At 35.7% G+C, this 26,353-nt stretch overlaps 1 protein-coding gene across 1 annotated transcript; it reads right to left on the reverse strand.

Annotated features, from left to right (window-relative positions):
* Positions 1 to 2,337: 2,337 nt before the first annotated feature.
* On the reverse strand, positions 2,338 to 4,584 carry LOC115893283. Its single transcript, XM_030916937.1, has 3 exons — positions 4,238 to 4,584; positions 3,977 to 4,068; positions 2,338 to 3,540 (listed from the first exon to the last, which is right to left on the reverse strand). Exons 1-3 carry the CDS (start codon positions 4,315 to 4,317, stop codon positions 2,936 to 2,938), a joined length of 777 nt encoding a protein of 258 aa, XP_030772797.1. The 5' UTR covers positions 4,318 to 4,584; the 3' UTR covers positions 2,338 to 2,935.
* Positions 4,585 to 26,353: the final 21,769 nt, after the last annotated feature.

The raw sequence follows: 26,353 nt of genomic DNA on the forward strand, positions 1-26,353 counted from the left end.
TCAGGATCCACCTCTTGAATAAGAAGGAACAGCTAAGTCACTGGAATTTGAAATACAAGAGTTCAACTACTTGTGAGAAGATAGTTAATATCATGTTTCCCCAAACTACTGTTTGAAGAGAAAACTTGCCTACTACTGTCTGTGTCTTACTGGCTTTATAGTAGCAGATATTAGTGGTTATGTTAAGGACAATTTCTGGGAGATCTTGTCTCCATTTACTCCGACTGCCTCCTGTTCATCTTTAATCAGTCCTCTGTGTGTGTACGTGTGTGTGTGTGTGTGTGTGTGTGTGTGTGTATGGCTTGGCAGAAACTGTTAAAAGACAAGGTTTGAAGGTTATACTACATAAATGGAAATCATGGTGGTTTCTTAAGATGACAGTTTAGAAAATGGTAACAGTATGTAGTTGCTATCACGCAAACAATATATCCCGTGATGCCAGAAGAACAATCCTTTCTAATGTAATCAATAATATTACTGCATGAAAAGTCTTGTTCTCAAGTAGATATGTTTATCTGCATCGGAATTATTCTTCACAATTTTTGCATTCACTGCTTAGAACCAATGATTCTTGACTGTAGAGATTCTTTACTATGTAAAGATTGCTTTTGTTTCTTAATTTGTGAAAAATTAAGAAAACAATTTTTCACAAATTGAGAAATCAGAAAATACTCTTGATATGATGTTAGTCTTTAAAGTAGACAATGTAAAAACCAATCGGGGACTATATTTTACTTGGGGAAGCAAAAAAAAAAAAAAAAAGAACAAAAATGAATGGAATCTAGTTCTCAAATCCACTAATTTAATGCACAATTATTTCATTTATCCCAGCCATGGAATGGGTAATAATGGCAAGGAAAAAAACATAAATATGAGCAATGTTTTAGAAATTGATTCAACTTGCATTTTCTTAAAACCGTTTTTATGATATTCTCGTCCATTCTTGTTGTTATATTCTTGTCATTTAATGTTGATGAAAATTTTCTATTAAATTACTCAAAAGTTACTCCCTATCAGGGTACTGAAGCATGCTTAATACAAAAAGCAATAAGCAATAAGTCTTATTTTCCATGGATTTCCAACCCGATTTATATTATCTAAAATCACAACATATAGTAAGCAATTCTCTTTTGGGGGTGCAGGCTAATCCTCTGAGTTGTGTTTACACAGAACCCTCAATTTTAAAAACATTACTCTTTATTTCCATTTTTCTTGGCATTATTTCTAATCTATTTATTTCAATGCTTTGTCATAGATGAGAGAAGATAAAATAAACTTTGGGTTCTGTTGATAGTGTTCATTAAAAGGAGAAACAAGAAAGAACAAGTAAATCAAGGTTTATCATTTTCCAGCTTTGAGTGGTTTCTATTTTCTATTCATGTCTCTAACATTGTTGTGAAAAGGTAATGGGGATTGTAGTAGAATATGTATTTTCAAAGGCTTATCAGCTGGGTGAATATTTTTGAAAAATCAAGTGCATATACACGTGTTGCCATGAGTAAACAGACTGTATTATTTAATCATCAGGAAGAAATGTCCAGTGGTATTTCAGTTAAAGTCAATCCTTGTTTTGAGCTTATATATGAATTCAGTTGAACAACTGATTATACAGAACTTTTTGTTATGGTGGTTGTTGATTGCAGCAACTTCTCTATTTAATTGAGTTTTAAAAAACTGAAAAGGGGTATGTCAATATAGCCAACAGAATCACATACTTTTTAAAATTCTGAAAAGCATGGCACTCTACATGGCAAGGTACAACAAAGACTGCATTTGCTTTTTGAGCTTTTTAAATCTTCTATTTTATCAATTTTCTGTGGATGTTTACAAGATACCAAAGTAAATGATTGAAAAGGAAAATATTATCATTATTAATCTACATGATACAACTTGTTAAACTAATTCATTGTCTAATTTGTCCGGTTGGATTTGTGTAGATTAGGCACAATTTGTGTATGTACACATATTATTACATTCCTCAAAGTGTTTCTAAATAGTGTGTTTTGGGTTACTTTGTAGTGTTAACATGTATGTAAACAGAATATAATAAGTCAGTTTGCCAATGAGAAAATATTCATTGTGCATTACGTTTTTAAAATTGAGTTTCTTTTTCCAGCACGACAATCAGAGACATCTAAAAATAGTAATTTAAATAAGTTATTTGAAGCAGGAGCCGCTACAACTACAAAATACAGAAATTAAATAGTCACACCTTTTATTCTATTCCTATTCAGTAAGCTATAGACATATTTATTTCTTCCCTAACATAACCTAAAAAGGAAAAGAAAAAAATTCTTAAACCCCTAGCCTATTAAAATAAAACGACACAGTAGGAATGAAATGAAAGACAATTCAACAGCCTTCATAGTCATAGAGTGATACAATCTCAAATGGTTTTACTCTTTCAATTATTCAGGATTTATAAATTTCTGCCGCCATAATATTTTTTTACAAGTGGAATAAAAATGGCATTTTGCTCACGTAGATCTAGCTGATTCCTGGGTGGCTGATTCTAGAAAAGCAACAGGCTTTTCCCCGTCTTACAAGAAGCAACAGTTAGAAACTCTAAGTAGAAAACTCCTACATTCAGTGGACGGAACCAGCCGACAGAGAAAGTGGCAGCTTTTTCAGTTCATTTTGCAACAGCTTCCAAAAAGAGAGGGAACATGTATATAAAGGAATGTTGACCCCTTTGAAATGAAAGGACTATGCTGTGTTACTGTCGCCCCCTCTCCCTTCCAACATCCCTTAAATTATCAGGCTTTTTAGGCATCCTTACGTTTCTAGAGTAAGGTGAAGCAATAGGACTTGATTATTTTGTTTCAACTTAAATTTGCAAGATGCAGTAAGACAAATTCATAACCTCCCACAAGGGAACAATACAAGCCTACCCAGGCTCGGGCACTTTTCCTACTAGCAAGCGTGGACTGTTGTCTTAGCCTGTTGCTCCTGCCACCCGGTTTGCCTGAACCTGGAGGAAGAGGACACTTTGAAACCCCGACTGTGCTCTTGGTGGCAGGGCCTTAGTAAGTCCGGGCTTGCTGACTGAGAGGGCCATGGGGATTGCCGGGGCCGCGCCTGGGGAGGCGATGGCTGCCGACCACCGGTACGAGGACCCTAGTGCAGGCCACCCAGCTGCCGGCAGATGGTGCCCTCCTCGTCCGAACACGCAGGGAAACCCAGCTAAAGTAACGCTCAGACTCCGCCCCAGCCGATCCACGGCGCAACAGTCACTCGTCCTTCCCAAAATAGTGCCTAGCACGTTTCCCCTGGAACACCGCAGTAGCCCGTGTGTGTCGAAATTACAAACCAGGGGCAACCGGGTGTGTGTACCGGAGTGGGGAGCGCGTGCGGAGTGGGACCCCAGGGGCCAGGGGCGAGGTGACCGCCAGTGAAACGCAGAGGGCAAAGGGACCGGTTCATTTCCCATCTGCGTAAGCTGGCCCGCCGGGCCCGTCGGGAGGCCACTCACCATATTCACTTCAGAGACCATGTCTATGCTGGCGACATCGATCCGCATCCCAACGTCCACGGGGGGCCCTGCCAGGGAGGTGGGCCACATTAGAGACAGATTCTCTCAGTGACAGCGGGCTGGGGAGGGTCTGGGGACTTCCCAGCCCTTACTCCATTCTGAACGGGCTCCCTCCCTGCTCCCCCCACCCCACCCCTTTCAGGGGACAGCCTGGGAAAACAGGTGTGGGCACACGTATGATGCAGTGACTATGCAGAGGGTGTGTCGGCCCGGGAGAAGGTCGCCTCCGCCTGAGGATTCATCCACCTGAGACTGGGAATCCGGTGTGTGTGTGAGTGTCTGTGGGGTGTGTGTGTGTGTCCAGGGCATAGTGCACGCTTAGGAAAATGACATGCCTTTTTTTTTTTTTTTTTTTTTTTTTTTTTTTTTTTTTTTTGACATTTATCTTTGACAGAAAAGGAGAACTAGGGATGGGTTACAGGTTGAAAAAAGATGAAGCGTTACCTCCGAAGTCCGGCCGCAAGCGAATGTCATATCCTTTGAGCAATCTGTCCACTGTCTCTTTCACGTATGACATGTTGCTGGGTTCATTGGTGCTGAGGGGAAGAAGTAGGGACCGTATTCAAAATGAGCACAAACTGTGAGCACATATAAAAAGATACAGGCACACCTACCCCCAAACAGCAAGATACATGATCCAGCAGACACGTAAAAAGAAACATACCAAGGAAAAAAAGAGAGAGAGATTCAACAACAGCAGCTCACCTGTGTGCACAACAGACCATGGTAATCATCACAGGGAAAGAAAGAAGCCCCAAACTCTCTCGGTTTTGTACTGTCCACATTACTAACTCTGATTAAAGAATTGTCTTTTCTGCGAAGATTCAAGGAATGCAACTTAGTCGGCTGCTGGGCAGTAATTCCCGAATGGACCTGCGCATGCGCAGAGCGCGCTCACTACCAAAAGACACCTTGTGCCTTGCAAACAGTATTCCTAGCGGTAACAGGCAACAGATTTCAATTCCTCTAAAGTTCCTATTTGGGGTGCTCCGTGTCCTCCGGGTAGTCAGAGACAAGCCGCTGTTTCCACGCAGGGGATCCTACGAGCATGTGTAAACGGAGTTTCCTTCATGCATTGGAGGTTGCTATGTTGATTTCCTTTCTGCCCTCAACCTGATTTTGTTTTTGTTTTTGTTTTTGTTTTTTTTTTGCTGGGCTCTCAGTGATCTGGCTAAGGCTGCCTGTGATTGGCATCTTTCATTGACAGTCATGGAGGTCCTAGACGGGGACTCTGGAGGCGGGTCTGTTGTTTTCTGGTAGCCTGTGGGGTTACCCGGCGGATGTGATCAGCGGGGGTTGAGGGTGGGGGTGACTGGGAGCAGGGAAGAGTGGAGAGAGAGGGAGCTGGAGAGTTACTAAAGGTACAGAGGAAACTGGAGACTTATTTGAGAACTCCAAAAATCAGTTGCCCTTGGGAGGCATCCTAGGACATTTGGCTTGATGTAGACTTCTGTAGCAGGCAGAGTAGGAGGGACAAGTCAACTTTTCTTCTAACCCATTTTTTCTTCCCTGCCCTTGTCGTTTCTCATCCAGGTTGGGAAATGAGGGGAAAAAAGGATCCAGCAGCAGTTCTGGGCAGGGAATCTTTTTTTCTAGGGTCATCTACTGCAAGCCCCACTTTCCTCCAGCTTCTGATAAGAAAAATCTCCTTCTTAAATTGACAGCATTTAAGGTGGTATTTGTGACCCCTAGCAGAACTCTGAAACATCCAGACAGTTTAACCTCTGTTCACCAGTAGGTTGGGATTCTGCAGGAGCAAGCATTGTTTGAATTAAATCAAATTCAGTAACTTCGATTCTACAAATGTCATTAAGCACGTGTTAGGCAGAAGGCCCTGGGCTAGGTGTTTGTTCTTTTTTTAAATAGTACATATTAAATAGTGTTGTGGGCATTCTGGGACTTATAACTGATTCAAAAAGGGTTCCTGACCTAGAGAAATTCGCATGTAATGGGAGGGACGGATACAAGTGTAAGTAAAGCCCGTGGTAATCCCTACTCCTATTATCGTCTGCTGCTTACTTTTTTGAGGGAAACAGGGGACAGTCTAAAAATTAGCTTCTAACTAGGATGGAAGTGTCACAAGGTCAAGAAACTTATGCATGTTCTTAGTATTTCCTTACACAGGAGATACCAAACAAAAAAATAGAAAAAAAAATTATTCCATTACAATAACAACAAAAAAATCGAATGTACATAGGAATAATTGGGGAAAAAATACACACAAGAACTTTAGAGTGAAATTATATAACATTATTTAAACACACAAAATATGACCTAGATAAATGGAAAATATACCATATGGGTAACTGGGAAGACTCAACATTGTAAGGATGTCAATTCTATCCAATGTAAGAAATATAACCAATTTGAATCAAAATTCCTACATTCTAAATGGAAATGAAGAAACTAATTCCAAAATTCAAATACAAGAATGAGGGGGTAAATAAAAACCAAGAAAACCTAGAAGAAGAAGAAAAAAAAAAAGAGAAGGAATATGGGGGCATTTGCCTTTGAGATATCAAGACATTATTGAGCTATATAGAAACTGAATCAGTTTATCTTTGGCATGGAATTCATGTAGGGATAAAAAGCAAAAGAGTACAAGCAAATAAAGAGCACAGAAATACTCCTCTATTTTAAGAAAAGTAGGAAAAGATGAGCTATTCAATAAATACTGCAAGAAAATTTATTATCCATAAGGGAAAAAAAGTAGATCTTTACATCATTACATACATGAAAATGTATTACAAGTAGATATGTAACTTTAATACAGAAAGCAAAACGTTCAAAACTTCAAACTATATAGGAGACTATCTTTATGACTGTGATAAAAGGAAAGATCTAAAGATGAACAAAGGTATACATGATAAAAAAGATTATTGCGATAACTATGTTAAAATGTAACCTTCTTTAAATCCAAAGATTCTTCTGAAAAGTCAAGTTATACATAGAAAGAACATGTTTTCAGGAAATTTGGCCATCAAAGGGTTTGTATAAAGAAATTACCAGAAAAAAAACTTCTAGAAGTAAAAAAAAAGATCAAAAGCCACTCTAAGGAATTGCAAATTCAAGGAATTGTACACTATTTTAAACTAATCAGATATGCAAAACTTAAGAATATTAAAAATTGGCTTTTTAAACTCCATATATTTTCAGTAGACAAAATTGATCTAAACACTTTGTACTGTCCTTTGGACATACTAGTAAAGTCAAAGATGCCCATGCCTTTTAGCCCAGAATTTCTACCACTCAGAATATACCCTAGTGATAAACCCATGCAGTCTAAGAATGTTTATGGCAGTGTTGTTTTTAGTAGTGCAAAATTGGCAACAATTTTTATTAATTGCAAATAAATAGGAATATAATCACAAATGTAACACAACAGTCAAAATAGTTGAACTTCTACATGCTTCTACAAAGATAAATCCCCAAAGTAAAGCATTGAGCAAAAACAAAACAAGAGCAGGGCGAAGAATGATACAATGAGCCATGATAACATAAATTTTAAAACATTTAAGTGTAAAACCCAGAATATATATTATGTACATATGCAGCACATATATATATACATATATATATATATATATGTGGGTGTGGGTGTGTTTGTGTATGTGTATATATATGTATGTATACATATATATGTATGTGTATATATACACATACAGAAACATATATATACACACACACACAGAATAGAGAACAAAATTAGGAAGGATACCACATTTTAGGGTTCAAATGAATCTACAATATTTTATCAAAAAAAATTCATTCCAATTAGCCACAACATGATATTCTCCATATATTTCTACTCTCCATATATTTCTAGATATTTGAAATATTTTACAGAAAGCTGATCAAAACCGATAACGAAGTGACAAACTAGGAGATCTATTTGCAATTTATATTTTAAAATGTCTATGCAAGTCAATGAGAGAAATAAATGTCTAATAAATAATGAGCAAACAATTGTAACAAGAATTTCACCAAAGAATCCCTAATATTTGATAGCAGAGTAGGGTGACTGTAACTTTGTCAGAGTAGGGTAGGGTGACAGTAACTTAATTGTACATTTTAAAATAACTTAAAGGTATATTTGGATTGTTTGTAACTTCGAGGATAAATGCTTAAGGGGATGGATACCCTATTCTTTATGATGTGCTTATTTCACATTGCATATATATATCAAAACATCTCATGTACCCCATAAACATACACACCTACTATGTGCCTGCAAAACTTTTAAAAAATAGAAAATATTTTTTAAAATAATTAAGTGACCAATAAATATATTGCAAAGTTTCAACCTCAATAGTAATCAAATGAATACAATTTTTAAAATAGATATGAAGTACCATTTTCACTTGTTGGTTTGCTAGTTTAAAATGGTTTAACATTAGGTATCATGGAAGCTGTGGGGAAACACAATTTCATTTACTTTGGGGGGAGTATAAATTGCCACAATCTATTTTAAGGATGATTTGTAATATTAATAGTAATATAATATGTTATTAGATGCATGTATTCGTGGCATTTGCCTCCTGTTCAATTAATCAGTTTTTCTGATTTAACCTAATATGATATAATTTTATTTCAATCACTCATTGTTAGTAAAGTATGAATTTTGATAAGGCAGCAACACCATTATTGCTTTTTAAGACATTTACATATCCTTTGTTATGTTTTCATACTTTTTCTAGATTAAATATAGTATTAATTTAATAAGATCTAAGAATCTCATGTTACTTTTATATTGCATTAAATTTTCTAATTAACTTAAGAAGTCATTTTAACCTGTGTTAGTAGGAATGCTACCGCTTCACTTTTTGCATATCAATTTATCCTCTAGGGATATATTATTTTCTTAAAAAAAAGTCTTGTGTTTCAGTTTATATTAATAACCAGCTATTTAATATATTTTTTAGCTATATGAGAATGCATTTTTCACTTTGCATTTTTCAGCTCTTCTTATTTATATATTATAGCAAGGACCTTTGAGGATAAAACGTACATCATGTAATAAGCCAAGTATATTTTTACCTCTTTTTATTTTTACTTCCTGTTATGCTATAACAATTTTTATATTTAAAAATTCATATTGCAATTTTTTCTAGATTTATTCTTATTGGAATGGCTTCTCAAGTTATTATTTATAAATTTTTACTATTTGATAAATTGTGGTGATATAAGGCTATTCATCGCTCATTTCAAGTAGAATTCTATCCAAATAAATACGATATTTTGTTTTAAAATGTATGCTCTGTCTTACTAATAAAGAGATGTTCTAAGCCACTGCTTTTATTAAAATGTTACCATTGCATTAATAAGAATAATTAACATTTTAATAGGCTTATTATTTATCAGCACTATTTTAAACACTTGATGTATCTAGTGCTCATAATATCTTAAGAGGTAGGGATATATATATAATTAGTTCTGTTTTAAAGATGAAGACACTTAAACACAGAAAGTAACTTATTCAAGGTCAAACAAAAAATGAGAGACAAAATTCAAATTCAAATAGTCTAATGACAGTTTACATTCTTTTCTAGTACATTATTAATTATGAAAAATGTTGCCAGCATAAAATGTATTTTTAACCTCTACTGAGATCATTAAATGCTTTTTGCAACTTCTCGTGTATAATTAAATGCATTTAGGGTTTAACGTATGTTAAGAGTGATTTATATTTTAGAAAAAGCCCAAATTATGTAAAGAATTTTTATTTGAGTATAGCAGACCATGCTATTCAAGTAGAATCTTATGAAGGGTACTCTGAAAATCCTGATTTGTAGTGTTGTGCCCTCTAGATGGTCCTTGTAATGCTGTGGGTCAGGAAAAGTCACAGAGAATGATGACTATTAAGCCTGTCCCCAGTAATATATTACTGTAGAGCATCATCTAAAAAGAGTTCCCATTCATATCTGTTAATGTGCTTTATATATTTTACTGTAAAATAGATTTTACTGTTTACTGATGTTGTTTAGTAGAAACTATAATTTTTATCTTCTTTTATAAAATAAATATTTGGTGCCTGATATTAACTGGAGAACAAAACAAACAACCTAGTGATTATTCAGTGAACACTTTCCAGCTAAACATTATAACCTTTGGGCTAATTCATTAATGGTGAGTTTATTTAAAAATATTTTTAGGACTATGCAACAATAAGCGATACAAACTATTGGGGCAAGGGCACCCAAATCACCAATATATAATAATAAAAAAAATGCTAGAAATGAGAAAAGGACTTTTTATTTTTATTTTTACACTAAGGTCTCACTATGTTGCCTTCCGGAATTCAAGAGATCCTCCCACCCCAGCCTTCAGAATAGCTGCCATTGCACCCAGCAAAAACATTTTTTCTTGCCTTGGAATATCAGGGAAGTTACCTCAATAGAGTTGAAACTTTCTGCTAGATCTTGAAATTCACCAAGTTGAGAATTTGGGAGGAGTTAGAACAGGTGGAAAGCACAAGTAAAGACTTTGAGTTTTAAAGTTGATGGCATTACAAAAAATTGGAAGTAGTTAAGGCAGAATTGAACAAAAATTATGTTTGCAGTGGTGAGAGGGGATAATGAGAAGCGGATAGGAATGGGGTAAGATGGTGAGAGCTATGTTTCCAACTTACAGGTATGCAAGACAAGATTAGCAAAAGAAATTTGGGGATTTGGTTGAGAAATAAAACTTCTTTTACTCTGCCTCATGTTAAACACATATTCTTCATTAATGAATTGAGATAAGAACATTGCTAATCTATCATTTTTATCTTGTTGTCATTAAAATTATTTTAAGATAGATTTAAACAAAAATTTAGAAAAACCTAGACTGAGAATATGACATAGTGACAGTGTAATTAATTAAGAAATAATCTAATTACTTTCTGTGGGAAAAAAAAAAAAAAAAAACAAGTTTATAAAACTATCCTCTCCCTGAAATGCAAATCAAAACCACAATACAATACCGCCTTACTCCTGCAAGAACGGCCATAATCAAAAAATCAAAAAATAATAGATATTGGCATGGATGCAGTGAAAAGGGAACACTTCCACACTGCTGGTGGAAATGTAAACTAATACAACCACTATGGAAAACAGTGTGGCGATTCCTAAAAGAACTAAAAGTAGAATTACCATTTGATCCAGCAATCCCACTACTGAGTATCTACCCAGAGGAAAAGAAGTCATTATATGAAAAAGATATTTGCACACGCATGTTTACAGAAGCACAATTTGCAATTGCAAAAATGTGGAGCCAACCCAAATGCCCATCAATCAATGATATATATGATATATATGTGATACGTATGTGATTATGTGTGTGTGTATATATATATATATATATATATACACATGATGGACTACTACTCAGCCATAAAAAGGAATGAATTAATGGCATTCACAGCAACGTGGCTGGAATTGGGGACTATTATTCTAAGTGAAGTAACTCAGGAATGGAAAACAAAACATTGTATGTTTTCACTCATAAGTGGGAATTAAGTTATGAGGATAAGGGCATAAGAATGACAAAGTGAACTTTGGGAATTCCGGGGGAAAGGGTCAGAAGGCGGTAAGGGATAAAAATCTACAAATTGGGTACAGCGTAGACAGCTCGAGTGATGGGTGCACCAAAATCTCACAAATCATCACTAAGGAACTTATCCATATAACCAAATGTCACCTGTTCCCCAAAAACCTATGGAAATAAAAAATTTTAAAAATAAAACTATCCTCTCTGTGAGAGATAAAACTTAAATCATCCAGCATTTTAAACAACAAGTGTTTTCTTCAGTCATGAAGAATATCGGATGGAGGATTTGCGGGAATTGCACATTTCTTTCCCTTCCTGTCCTTAGAAATGTATTAGCCATAGTCATGGAATGGTTTTAATTTGTGTTTAAGAAATAAAATACTTTTCGGCCCGGGGCAGTGACTCACGCCTGTAATCCCCGCACTTTGGGAGGCCGAGGCAGGCGGATCACGAGATCAAGAGATCGATACCATCCTGGCTAACACGGTGAAACCCCGTCTCTACGAAAAATACAAAAAATTAGCCGGTCTTGGTGACAGGAGCCTGTAGTCCCAGCTACTCGGGAGGCCGAGGCAGGAGAATGGCTTGGGCTCGGGAGGCGGAGCTTGCAGTGAGCCGAGATTGCGCCACTGCACTCCAGCCTGGGTGACAGAGGGACACTCCGTCTCAAAAACGTAAAAATAAAATAAAATAAAATAAAATAAAATACTTTTCAATATGGACCCTCACACAAATATATGGACATATAATAAAAAGTCAGCAAGCCTTTAAGAAAAATCCATATCATGAAGGATGTGAAGTAAATTCCAGAAGCAGAAAATTAAACCCCATGGAAAGTAAAACTGCTTTGAAGCACAAAAGCATCCAAGAGTACACAATAAGAAGAACAAACTACTAGAAGAAAACAAAAATCAACAACAACAAAAACTAAGATTTATGAAATTTAAATGTAATTGTAAATTTTAAAATGAAATTCCATAAATGGGTTGAATGACACAGTTGAAGATTTTATTAGTTAGCTAGATAACAGAAACAACAAACTAGATGGCACTGCAAAAGGGTAAAGACACATTGAAAAGACATCCAAAAAATCTAACAATAATTACATAAGAAAAGAATAGAGAAAAAGAAGGGGAGGAAATAATTTTTAAAAGTAGTGTTCCCGAAATAACAACAGTTATTAATTTACACCCCTACTCATTTTTTTCATTTTTCTATTTTTAATTTGTGTTGGTACACAGCAAGTGTATATACCTGTGGAGTACACGAGATGTTTAATGTAGTCATGCAATGTGAAATCATAACATTTATTGTGATTATTTACACATGTGAAATCGCACATTTATAATTATATGAAAGAAATAGAAAGAAGCTAACCGTTTTCATCTATTATTTCTGAAAGCTAATGTTACAGTTATTTTTTTCTTCATTTATACTTTCATATATTTCTTTCCAAATTCTACATGAATGTATATTATTTTTAAACCAAAAGATATACCTATAAACAAACTGCATACTCCAGTTCTTTTGGCAATAATTATGAAATGATCAAACTTTAATAAGACTTGAAAATGGCAATTTTCATAAAAACACACATAACCATAAAACAGAAACAGAAAGACGCTACTTTATAAAGAAAATAAAAATGATGAAGAATGAGATATTCATCCACTCAAGCATTAATCCTTTGAGTTACAAACAGCCCAATAACACTCTTTAACTTATTTTAAAATGCACATTTAAGTTGTTATTGCCTAGAGTCTCCTTATTGTGCTATCAAATAGTAAGTCTTATTCATTCTTTCTGTTTGTGTATCCACTAATGAATTGTATCCATCTTTCTGTTTTGTATCCACTAATGAATCCCAGCTTTCCCTCAAGCCTCCCACTACTCTTCCCAGTCTCTGGTAAGAGTAGAACCATCCTTCTACTCTATGTCCATGAGTTCAATTGCTTTGATTTTCAGATCCCACAAATAAGTGAGAACATGTGATGTTTGTCTTTCTGTGCCTGGATTATTTCACTTAACATAATGATCTCCAGTTCCATCCATGTCACTGCAAATGATTGGCTCTCATTCTTTTTCAGGGCTGAAGAGTACTCCATTGTGTTTATATACCACATTTTCTCTATCCATTTATCTGTTCATGGATTTTAGGTTGCTTCCAAACATATTATAACAGGTACCTATTGTAAACAGTGCTGCAGCAAATATAGCAGTGGAGATATCTCTTTGATATACTGATTTTCTTTCTTTTGGATAAATACCCAGCAGTGGGATTGCTGGATCATATGGTAGCTCAATTTCTAGTTTTCTTTGAGGAACCTCCAAACTGTTCTCCGTAGTAATTGTACTAATTTACATTCCCACCAACAGTATACAAGTGTTCTCTTTTCTCCACATCCTTACCAGCGTTTGTTATTGCCTGTCTTTTGGATCTAAGCTATTTTAACTGGGGCAAGATGACATCTCATTGTCATTTTGATTTGCATTTCTCTGATGTGATTGAATGTTAAACAGCATTAATTAGTCATATTCTGATGAAATTTTGGAACATCATGGATAAAGAAAAACATCTAAAACATTCTTGAGAAAAATAAATCATATTATCTACATAGATAAAAGAATAATTTGTCATTCTTTTGGCTAGTAAAATTAGTAACAGAAACAATGAAGCAATGTTTTTAAAATTCTGAGCAAAAATGACTTTGAAGTGCTAATTTTATACTCTAAAAAACTAACATTCAACTGTGTTGGCACTATAAAATCATTTTTAGACATAAAAGGACTAAGAACGTTTTGCCCCATTAGATCCTTTTAGCAAGAAATACATGAGGATTGATATAGGAAAACTGGATTAATACTGGAAAGAAGTAATTAACACATAAAATAAAGTGAGAAGCAAATAAACCAGTAAAATAAAATATTCTCCAATTTTTAAGTAGAGCACTGTGAAATTTAAAGCATTTGTAAAAAAAAAATACTCTGAAGCTGTAGGCAAGAGGTACAGAAACTAATTATGAGTTAGCGAGGAGCCATGAGTTTTATCAATTTTGATGAAACAGGAAGAAGGTATTTTAAATAAGCCATACTTCTTTAGTAGGAATTAGGAATTAAAATTAAAGTCTCTAATTTATTGAGTGCTTACTCTGTTCCAGGCCCTGTTTTAAGTCTTTTTTGTATAGTAAGCCATTCATACCTAACATATCGAAGCTCTGGTAATATTATTTTATTATTCTGATTTTTTCAAAGGAGGAGCAGATGGGAAAAGTAAGTTGTTGTGGGTCACATAGCTTAGATATGACAAAGCCAGAGTTCAGGCCCACAAAGTCAAAATCAAAACTCAAGATTATCAACTGTTTCGCTATACTCTTTCTGATGAAGAAAAGGCAGAGGATAGAGAATGGAATATTTAAATATTGATGTACAGGTAATTCTCCCAAAAAAAAAAAAAGAAGGAACTGAGATAGCAGATGAGTGAAAAAAAGTTGGAATATTCAAGAGAAGACCACACATTATTGAAGATAAGCATACCTGCAGAGGATCCGAAAACACAGCCATTTCTGTGGGTTGCCTTGATTATCTTCTGTTTTTTTTCCAGCTTCATCATGATTCCTCCATTCCTAGTAGTTTAGCGCTTTCTGTGTCCACATATGGCAGAGTATCACAGCTGTTCATTATTAGCACGTACATTCTTATAATAAAATCACTAAATCAACGTGCTATGAGGAAAATAACCATTTTTAAAACTTAATAACGTCTCTCACTTATCTGGAATTCTGTCTGGCACAAAACAGATATGCAATAAATGCTTGTTGAATTGATGAATAAATAAATAAATAAATTTAGCGATATTTAGTAAAGAGGATGGGCCATAAGCAAGGCAGATACGTTAAGTATATGATACGTTTAGATAGTGATAGGAGAGAAAAATTAAATCAGGCCATGGCAGATAGGAATCTGGAGAGGGTTTTGTTTGTTGAAAAGTAGAAAGAGTGGTTAAGGAAGACCTGTATAAAAATGTGACATTTGAGTACAGAACTGCAGTTAGCAATGGATTGAGCCTTGTAAATATGGTAATGAAGAGCACTACCAACTGAAAACAGCAAGTGCAAAGATACTGAAGTAGGAATGTGTCTGGTAGGTTTAAGGAGGCCATTGTGACTAGAGCAGAGTAAGAGACAGAAAAAGTAACAGGAGGTGAGTCAGAGAGTTGAAGCATTCACTCTAAGATGGAAAACCAGTGGAAGGATTTGATATAAAGTAACATGATCTGATTTGCCTTTTAACAGAAGCACTCTAGCTACTCTAGAATATAGACTATTAGAGGGCAACGGTGGAAGAAGTTAAGTCAGTAATCCAAGTGCGAAAATTATAGTAGTAGTAGAGGTGAGGAAAAGTGGTCATATGCCAGATACTGTGTGAAGCTACAGTTAACAGGACTTCCTGAGAGATAGGATATAGATGTGAGGAAAAGAGATGAGTAAAAGATGACTCTAATATCTTTGAGCTGAGTAAATGGAAGGGTTGCCATTGCCTAAGATGGTGAGGATGCTGATAAATAGTTTGGGGAATACTTGCATTGTAAATCAATTTCAAACATGTTGAGTTTAACACGTTTATTAGAAATCCAAGTGTGAATTCTGAGTAGGCAGCGGGGTAACTCCATGTCAAGGAAGAGGCCTTGGTTGGAAGTATAAATTTGAAAGCTAGCAGCACATAGATACTATTTGTATGAATTGAATTGTTCCCCCCAAATTCACAAGTTGGAGGCCTATCCTTGAATGTGACTAACTTTGAAGAAAGAGTCTTCAAAGAGAAAATCAGTGTTAAATGAGGTCAGAAAGGTTGGGGTCCTTATAAAATAGGATTGGTGTCTTTACAAAAAGAGGAGACACCATATATGTTCATGCACAGTGGAAAGGCCATGTGAGGAGACAAAGAGAAGGCAGTCATCTGCAAGCCAAGGAGAGAGACCTCAAGAGGAACCAAATTGGCTGTGGGCAGTGGCTCATGCCTGTAATCCCAGCACTTTGAGAGGCTGAGACTGATGGATCGCTTGAGTCCAAGAGTTCAAGACTAGCCTAGGTGACATGGTGAAATCCTGTCATTCATACACACACACACACACACACACACACACACACACACATACACTAGCCAGGTGAGGTGGCATATGCCTGTTTTCCTAGCTACTAGAGAGGCTGAGGTGGGAGGATTGCTTGAGTCTAGGAGGCAGAGTTTACAGTGAAGTGAGATCTGTACTACAGCCTAGGCAACAAAGTGAGAGCCTGTGAAAGAAGGAAAGAAGGAAGGAAGAGGATAGGAAGGATAAGGAAGGAAGGAAAGGAAGGAAGGATAGGAAGGAGGAAGGAAGGAAAGGAGGAAGGAAAGGTAATGGAAGGAAGTCAGGAAGGAAGGAAGGAAGGAAAAGGAAGGAAGGAAAGGAGGGAAGGAAAGGAGAAGGAGGAAGGAAGAAGAAAAAGGAAACACTCATCCCCCCCAAAGACAGAAAGAAGCCCCCCCAACGATCCCCTCAAAGAAAGAAAGAAAAGAAAGAGAGGGAAAACGGCAGGAGTGAAGGCCTTCCCTTCTTTCTTCTGGAAGGAGGAGGATTCCGATACAGAAAATAAGAGACAGAACGAACGAGAGGGAGGGAGGAAGGAGAGAGAGAGAAACTAAACCTGCTGACACCTTGATCTTGGACTTTCAACCTCCAGAACTATGAAAAAATTAAATGTTCATTGTTCAAGCCACAATTAGTGTTTTGTTATGGCAGCCCTAGCAAGCTAATATAATGTTTAATGAAATACTGCATAATTTCAATAATATTGTGAACATAGGTAGAAAAGGAAGGAAATTCCAGGTATGCTGGGCCTTTAAAACTTTTGAGGTTAGGATAGACAAAAAGAAACTAGAAAGAGTGACAAAGAAAGAACAGGTAGAAAGAAAACCAGAAGAATGAAGTGTGCTGAGAGCCAAGTGAAGAGCCAAGCATCTAGGAAAAGGGCCAAGCATCTAGGAAAAATTAATGTTGATAGATCAACCAATATGAGGCCACAAGGAAGTTACAATTAGTCAGAGGAGAAATACATATTTTTCAATGCTGTTGCTTAGTGGATTTTGCGGTATTGAGTTTTGAGGTCTGGAGTGTCAAATTATTTTCATTTGATCTCATTAAAAGTCTTAAATGAAAAGTTTAATATATATTTTCAGAGAAAACACATTTCTTAAAGTTAGTGATATATATCCAGTTTACCAGTTGTCAGTAAAGATAAAGGCAAAATGATGAAGAAAAAATACAACTGACTCCTGAAAAACATGGGTGTGTATTGCACGGGTCCACTTATACGCAGATTTTCTTCCACCTCTGCATTCCTGAGACAACAAAATCAAACCCTTTTCTTCTTCCTCCTCAGCCTACTCATATATAAAGATAATGAAGATGAAGATCTTTATGATGATCCACTTCCACTTGGTGAATAATAAATACATTTTCTCTTCCTTATGATTTTCTTAATCACATTTTCTCTAGCTTTTTTAGTGTAAGAATGCAGTACCCAATGCATGTCATATATAAAATATATGTCAATCAACTGCTTGTGTTATCAGTGAGGTTTCTGACCAACAGGCTATTAGTAATGTTCTTGAATGGTCAAAAATTATACATGGATTTTCAACTGCCTGGGGGGTCAGGGCCCCTAACTTCTTCTTTTTTTTTTTTTTTTTTTTTTTTTTTGAGATGGAGTCTTGCTCTGTCACCCAGGCTGGAGTGCAGTGGCCGGATCTCAGCTCACTGCAAGCTCTGCCTCCCGGATTCAGGCCATTCTCCTGCTTCAGCCTCCTGAGTAGCTGGGACTACAGGAGCCCGCCACCTCGCAGGGCCCCTAACTTCTATATTGTAAAAAGGTCAACTACATATTTTAAAATTGTAGCTTTCTGACATTATTATATTATTTTTGTGGCATTAGTCTTACTACTAAGAACCAGAGACATTACCAATTTAACAACTGACTAGATGTAAGGTGATTATTTGCTAAAGAAGAAAAGAAGGCCAGGCATGGTGGCTCCTGTCTGTAATCTCAGAACTTTGGGAGGCTGAGGTGGGAGGATGACTTGAGGCCAGACAGAGACCAGGAGTTCAAGACCAACCTGGGCAACATATGGAGACACTGTCTCTCCAAAACAAAAAAAAGAAGAAGAGAGGAAGAAAAAGGAGGAGGACGAAGGAAAAAGAAAGAGGAAAGAAGAGGAGGAGGAGGAAGAGGAGGAGGATGAGGAGAAGAAGAAGTAGAAGAAGAAGAATGAGAAGAAGAAGGATGATGATGATGATGAAGAACAAGAAAAAAGAAAATAAGACTTATTTTAAAGCAGGAAAAACTAAATGAAAACATGGATAAAAATAGAAAAGGTGAGATTTTATTTTGAAAGAGAAATGTCAATAATTCAAATCTGAAAATCTGAATTTAACAACAATTTAATGATTTGAGTTCTAAAAGAGAATAACCAGTTTTCTAGCCATATTCTGAACTTCTCCTTAACAATCTGTGGATAAATATCCCCACAGCTTCAAAGCAGTGTGCAAAATTTTGATTGAGAGATGAGTCAGATTCTGTTCATAAAACAGTCACAGTGAGGGTGTTAGGTCATCAAGAATTTAAGTATCTTGACAATATTTCAGAGATTCAGTGGTAAAACTAGAAGTCAGCATGCGCGTGTGTGTATATGTGTGTATGTGTGTGTGAGAGACAGAGAAAATAAATCATTTGATTTTGTAACTTTCCTGGTTACAGCTACTCTTTCCTGTTTTATGTGTTTTTATTTGTTTCCAATGTGTTTCTTATTTCTTTATTCGGAGTTAGCCATTTGTGGCTTCTTACAGCGGTTGTCATAGTACAATTCTCAAAGAAGTCTATCTCATATTTCCCAGTATTTCCTTTAAGTCAAACGATATATACTGCTCAGTTAAGAAAATGTTTATTTTCAGTTGTTCAAGGAGTTTGAGCAAATAATGTGAATAATGCGACCATCACCTACAATTTAAGTTAGTGTAATTTCACATAGCTGCCAGGGTCATAATACTTATCCCTAACAGTTGTGACATATCGAAATCATGATCCTAAGCAATCCTTTAGACTTGAATGTTAACATAAGCAGGTAATTTAAAAATCTGACTCAACACTTTCATAAACACATAAACTATAAAACATGGAGAATGCCACACATGTAGTAAATTGCAGACATGAAATTACTTTTCAGGTCATTTAACTCCACAGCATCTCTTTCTAAATACCTTATTATCACTTCCTAAAATCTAAGAAGAGTATTAATTTTTATATTCTCAATTTCTGCTTTTAAAAGTTGGTTATTTATTAAAAGTTAAAATTTCTAATTATAACAGGTTGGATATTTTAGCACCTACTTCAAAAACTGATTCTACCCTCATTTAAACCAAAAAGCATCATTTTATTCATTAAATTGTTTGCACAGACCAGGCACAGTGGCTCAGTCCTGTAATTCCAGCACTTTGGGAGGCTGAGGTCAGTGGATCACCTGAGATCAGGAGTTAGAGATCAGCCTGGCCAATAAGGTGAAACCCTGTGTCTACTAAAAATACAAAAATTAGCCTGGGCATGGTGTTTGACACCTGTAATCCCAGATACTCAGGAGGTTGAGGCAAGAGAATCTTTTGAACCCGGGAGATGGAAGTTGCAGTAAGCCAAGATTGTGCCACTGCACTCTGACCTGGGTGACAGAGTGAGACTCCATCTCAAATAAATAAATAAATAAAAATCTACACAGATAGAAATTTTGTCACCTAGAGGATGGTAAAGAACATTTCTGGATTTCATCTTCCTTTTATCCATAAAATTGTTGAGCAATTCTATGATTCACTGAAGTGTCACTATGTCACTTTAGTGATCAAGTCAAATAATTAGGGATTTTCAAAAATTTTTATTATACATTATTGAAAGAGATGGAAAAATCTTAATGACAGAAAAGAGAAAGATAATAGAATTGGCTTTTTTAATCAGTAGTTGAGAATATGACATTTTATAGGGCAAAGCATGAAAGCAGCATTTTCTAAAGAATTTTTGGCTTTTGCAGCCTGGTTCATGTTTGGTTTAAAGCAATATGCTATACCTGGGTAAGAAGGGCACCATCTCCCTCTCTCTAACCTACATTATTTCTATTGTTTTTTCTTCATTGAATCCCTCCCTTATTACCATATACCCGGTGTTTAATTAGCACTGATATACTCCTATTTTCTGTATAAGCCAGAAGCAAGCCTTTCACCTGCTGCATCCTCTATCTGCAGTGCTTCTCTGCCCATCTCATCCTTGTGAGCTTTCAAGGTGTAGTCCTCACTAATACTCCAGCTGCTGTAGCATTTGGTCAAAACCTCTGTGTGAACACTTTTACCATAGTTCTATTGTTAGCTGAATATATTTTTTCTACTAGATTATGACCTCCAGGAAGACAGTCAATAACAGAATATAGCAAAAATCCTGGTGTGTTGTAGTATCTCAAAAATATGTTTGAATAAATTAAGAACAAAATGAATAAATAAAAATTTGTAGGGGCTGTATGGATAAACAGAAAAGCCTCTATGTATTATATTGTTGATCACAGATAGTAAACATATAAAACTAGCTTATGCTTGCCTGTTGTTTATATAAAATATTGGTAATCTTTACAAATTAAGGTAAGCAATTATTGGCAATAGTTTCCAATCATTGCTCTGAAATCATTTGGTGTCATTTTTGCATCTCAGTCATGGAAGCCTTTATGCTGAGATCTCACTTCAGTGTAGTTAAAAGTCAGAGGCCACAACATCCCAGAGTCTCATAATTTTGCTTTCTAATGTGGAAGAGTCACTGTTGAAAAAAAAAGAAAAAAAGGGGAGTCTTTTTTGCACTAATTCATTGTTATTTAGGCTAATCAATTAAGGATATTACAATGTTGACATATAAAATAGTTTCTCCCTCAAATATAATGAATATTTTCTATTTTTCCTTATCCTTAAATTCTCAGTAATATTCAACACTATTATCAACCTAACCCTCTTTGAAACATACTATATGTTATTCCATACGTTCTCTTAAACCCCTGCCTTTTCTTTTCTGTCTTATTTATAGACCCATCATAATAAATATGGCTACTAGGCTGGACACAGCGGCTCACGCCTGTAATCCCAGCACTTTGGGAGGCCGAGGTGGGCGGATCACGAAGTAAGGAGTTCAAGACCAGCCTGGTCAACATGGTGAAACCCTGTCTCTTCCAAAAATTTTTAAAAATTAGCCAGGTGTGGTGGCATGTGCCTGTAATACCAGCTACTTGAGAGGCTGAGGTAGGAGAATCACTTGAATCTGTGAGGCACAGGTTGCAGTGAGCCGAGATTGCACCATTGCACTCCAGCCTGGGTGGCAGGGTGAGACTCCGTCTCAAAAAATAGAAATAAATAAATAAATAAAGCTACTAAATACTATAGTTTCCCAAACTTCATCTTATATCTTTCTATAGCCTTATTCTATATCCTTTTCATAGAATATCTTATCTATATCTTAATTACCAATTATATGGCAAATTTTCTCAAATTTAAACCTGTGATTTTAACTCTTGCTTCAGAATCGTATACTTAATTTCTGAATTAATATATCATATTTATTTTCAGTTTGGATATTAAAAAAGGGAGGAAAATCTAAGTCCTTAACCTGTGGGATCTGATGCTATTTCGAGGTAAATAGTGTCAGAGTTAAATTAAATTGTAGGACACCCAGTTGGTATCTTATCCAGAAGTGGAGGATAGATAGGTATGGGAGGCTGATGGGGAAAGGAGGGGAAACTCTATACATTTTGGTGATCAGAAGTATTGTAAAAGTATAAGAGAGGAAAAAAAATTAATTTGCTTTAAAAAATATAAAAGAAGATGTAAATAGTGCTTATCCTATAATACAAACATGACAATAGTGCTAGATTTAGATATTGACAGGTTCTGTATAAAGATGACATATTGAAAATTAATATTGACAAACCCACGGCAAAGAATAGTTAGCTGCAAGTGTTTGTAGAAAGCAAAGTGGAAGATTTTACCTTAGTAGCTCTCAAAATCCATCATGAAACTATGGAAATTGTAAAAGTGCAGAATAGGACATCCACGACCAGTTCCAATAATATATGGATACACGATACATTATAGAGGTAACACTGCAAATGAGAGATTATAAGATTTTTAGTGTTTTTAGAATTGATTATCTATAAGGAAAGATAATAAACCTGGATACCTACTTCATAGCATATACAAAAATATACTCAAGGTAAAATAAATGAAAATCCTATAAACTTTTATAATTAATATAAATGGGACAAAATTTTATGACATTATTTTAGAGAAAAATTCCTTAGACAAGACAGAAACACAAACCATAAAGAAAAGATTCTTAAACTTGACTATTTTCAAATTTAAATCTTCTACGTAGTGCAAACTTCTATTTTGGTGCAACTCCAAATAAAAGTAATAAATTTGTTCTCTTCCTTCTATCATAGTTTCACTCCAAGACACTATTGGAAGTTTAAAAACTTGGTATAAAAATATTTTTGCAAAAGATAATAGCCTATAACAAAAAATAGAATCTAAGATTAACAAACTGCTCCCTAAATAACTAAGGAAAAGACAGCCAAGTCAATAAAAAAAATGAATATGAATGGATATGAATAGAATTCAAAGAAGATAAATCCAAATGACAACTACACACATGAAAATATCTTAAACCTAAATAATGCAAATAAACTGATGAAATAGCATATTTAGCATTAGCAGGTTGGACATTTTAGCACCTGGTTCAAAAACTGATTCTACTCTCCTTTAAACCAAAAAACATCATTTTGTTCATTAAATTGTCTGCACAGACCGGGCACAGTGGATCAGTCCTGTAATCCCAGCACTTGGGAGGCTAAGGTGGGTGGATCACTAGAGGTCAGGAGTTGGAGACCAGCCTGGCCAACATGGTGAAACCCTGTCTCTACTAAAAATACGAAAATTAGCCAAGCATGGTGGTGGGCACCCGGCTAATTTCTAAAAATCATTTTAAAACAATAATACAAGTGTTCTTAAGTATGTAGAGAGATGGGAACACAAGTTATTTAGTTACCTTGAAACACCATCAGGCGTATCTGGTAATGCTAAAGATAAGCATAGCCATTCACACACAAAAACACACACAAACCCAGAGAATGCAATTTGTTGATCTAATGGAAAACGTGACTTGTCCAAGAATGTTCACTGAGCTCTAATTTATAGTAGTGAAAAATTAAAAACAAGGTATGTGCCCATCAACAGAAGAATGAATAAATTGTGGTGTACTCATACAATGGAAAACTTTGCAGTGGTTACACAAATGAACTACAACTATATTTTTGTGGCAGAATCTGTTGTGGAATAGCAATATCCATAGGCTTCTTGGCATACTTCCCTTGAGGTTCCAGTGTCTATGTGACATGTTCTGATCAAAGGAATGTGAAAAGAAATGTCATAGGTTGCTTTTTAGCTACGATGGTTAAATATCTCATGTGTTTTCTCTCCTTTTCCTTTCTCTCCCATGTATATAGAAAAAAGGCTAGAAAAAAGGGAATGTAAGATAGTGGAGCAATATAATGAAAGGAGCCAAGATCCCTATGTCACCACTTGGAGATAAGCTACTCAGAAATGCATATGAATAAACAACATTGGACTTTACATGAAGAAGAAATAAACTTTTCATTATTTTGTGTTGTTTTTGTTATAGAGGCTAGGGTTGATTACCGTGACAATGTTTAAACATAGGTAATATCAAAAATACAAATTAATATAAAAAACCTTTGTAGGGAAATGGATGGAGTCGGAGGCCATCATCCTTAGCAAACTAAAGCAGGAAGAGAAAACCAAATACCACATGTCCTCACTTGTAAGTGGAAGCTAAATGATGAGAACACCTGGACACATAGAGGGGAACAACACACACTGTGGCCTATCAGAGGGTGGAGGGTGGGAGGAGAGAGAGGGTCAAGAAAAATAACCAATGTGTGCTAGGCTTAATACCTGGGTGATGAAATAATCTGTACAACAAACGCCCATGACACATGTTTACCTGTGTAACAAACCTGCACATGTACTTCCGAACTTAAAAGTTAAAAACATCAATTTTCATGATGATATTATATGAAAAATATTTAAAACAAAAAATAATGTTACATGGTATTTATTTTGTATACACATATAAAAAGATATAAGTGTGCATGAAATGAACTACCAAATTCAATATGATGGTTACTTTTAAATGAAGGACAGTGTGGTGAATACTCAGGAAGCTTTAATTGTATATGTAATGTTTTATTAAGTTTTAAATTCTGAATCAATTTTGACAAATGTTAGAATTTACTAGTGCTCAGTGTGGAGTATCTAGATGTTTATTATATCATATTCTACTGTGGGATTTGGAAATATGTTTAAAAATTGGCTTTTAATGATTGGGAAGAATTTTTATAGAAGTCTATACAGCATATATAGTTGGTGGGAAGATTTATACTCATTCATCAAACATAAAGTTAGATTTAGGTACAAATCTTAAAACTTGAAAAGGGGAAGTTTTTCCCCTTTATTGAGAAGTACATTTTACTCAGAGAATATGAATAAATGAGCTGCCCTAAGATTGAAACTATATGAAAAATACAAAGTGAACCAAGACTTAATCAAACTCATGTACCCCACCACCATGACTGGAACATACCAGAACAGACATGCATGTCCACAAATGATCTCTTTGGGAGCAGCTTGGGCTCTGAATCTGAGTCTGATATATTTCTCTTTCCCAAATGGTCAAATAAAACCACGTGGCCCCAGTTGGGATGTTACCCTTATCCATTCTTGCACCTAGTTTTTGGCCCTAGGCAAGGCAAGGTAGGCCTTTGGCCCTAGGCCTAGGCAAGGCCCAAGGTAGAAGTCCTCGATTCAGCTCACATCCTTCTTGGTGTCCATTTTTCTCAGTAGTTGCCGCCCAGACAGTTCACAGCTGGGTTTAATACCTACTGCAGCTCCCTCAGTCCTGAGTGGGATCACAGGTCTAGGTTCAGCTCATACCTGTGGCCTTATTTTTGTGGCAACAATGATAAGGTGAGGTCTTGGGCAAAACACTGGCCACCTTCTTCTTCCAGTGTTTCCCATACAGCTGCATTTCCTCTCAATTTTTAGGTACTTTGAACTTTGAACTTCATCTCCCATTGAAACTGCAACTAGTCTAATAGTCTAATGCTTTCACTTTCACTTTGGCTAAAACTTATTCACATCAAGGTGTTAACTCTCTAATGTTTTAACACATGTAAGATTTTTACCACTAGCTGCAAAAGGACTTTCTGTCAGTGGCAATGAGTTAAAAAAAAAAAAAAAAAAAAAGTGTCAGGTTCAAAAATCCAATGTGTGAGTTATTAATAGAACTAACACTTTGTTAGTGCTAACTATGTTCCAGGAACTCTTCAAATAGTTTCAACATATATTAACACATTTCATCTTTGTTAAAAATCGTATGAAATAGGCACTATCGTTGTCCTCATTTTGCAAATGACACTGAAACCCAGAGTGGAGAAGCAATGTTCCAAAAGTGAAACAGCTAAGAAGTTCAAGAGTCAGGATGACACAAGGTCAGAGCCAACAATATTCCAGCTTTGGGGAGGAAGATTCAGGAACTTTGCTACATAATAAGAATATATGGTGATGGCATGATAATTTCACAACAATAAAAGTTACTAGGAAATGTGGCAACATTTGAGTTGACCATATTTATTTGCATTGACAAAATACAGTAAGCTCTGCATTACTTACCATATTTCCTTCATTAGTACGCAATGCAATCGCTGTTATGCAATCATTCACAGACTATTAGAGTAGAAGGCAGGAGACCTCTCTAACTACCATTAACTGACTAGCTGTGATCTTTATTTTGTTACTTAACCGCACAGGTTCTCATCTCTTAAGCAATGATGGGGCAGAGACCTGAGCTAAATAATGTAAAAAGTTATTACTGCTCTAATTGTCAGCAAATGGGTCTGGTTAGCTTTACTGGCTATATTTTATTATAGTTTGTGGCTCAGATAACATGATCATCTGACTACATATTAAACACTTTTTTTAAAGAAATACTTTGGTGATTGCAATTCCTGGTGCATTGTTTCATTACTTATTAAAGGAAGGACAAGACAGTGTGTGCCACTCATTAAGAAAGCTTCCTTGAGTATGCACCAAAGAAAGGCTGGCTAAGAATC

The sequence above is a fragment of the Rhinopithecus roxellana genome, chromosome 2 (genome assembly GCF_007565055.1).
Source record: "Rhinopithecus roxellana isolate Shanxi Qingling chromosome 2, ASM756505v1, whole genome shotgun sequence".
Classification (NCBI taxonomy): Eukaryota; Metazoa; Chordata; class Mammalia; order Primates; family Cercopithecidae; genus Rhinopithecus; species Rhinopithecus roxellana.

What these genes read in the sequence shown, in the direction of transcription:
- LOC115893283 (XM_030916937.1), bottom strand. Translation starts at nt 4,317, where the DNA reads ATGTGGACAGTACAAAACCGAGAGAGTTTGGGGCTTCTTTCTTTCCCT. An exon ending in ATGGTCTGTTGTGCACACAG is followed by an intron (nt 4,069 to 4,237) that starts GTGAGCTGCTGT and finishes TCTTCCCCTCAG; the next exon opens with CACCAATGAACCCAGCAACA. An exon ending in CTTGCGGCCGGACTTCGGAG is followed by an intron (nt 3,541 to 3,976) that starts GTAACGCTTCAT and finishes CCTCCCTGGCAG; the next exon opens with GGCCCCCCGTGGACGTTGGG.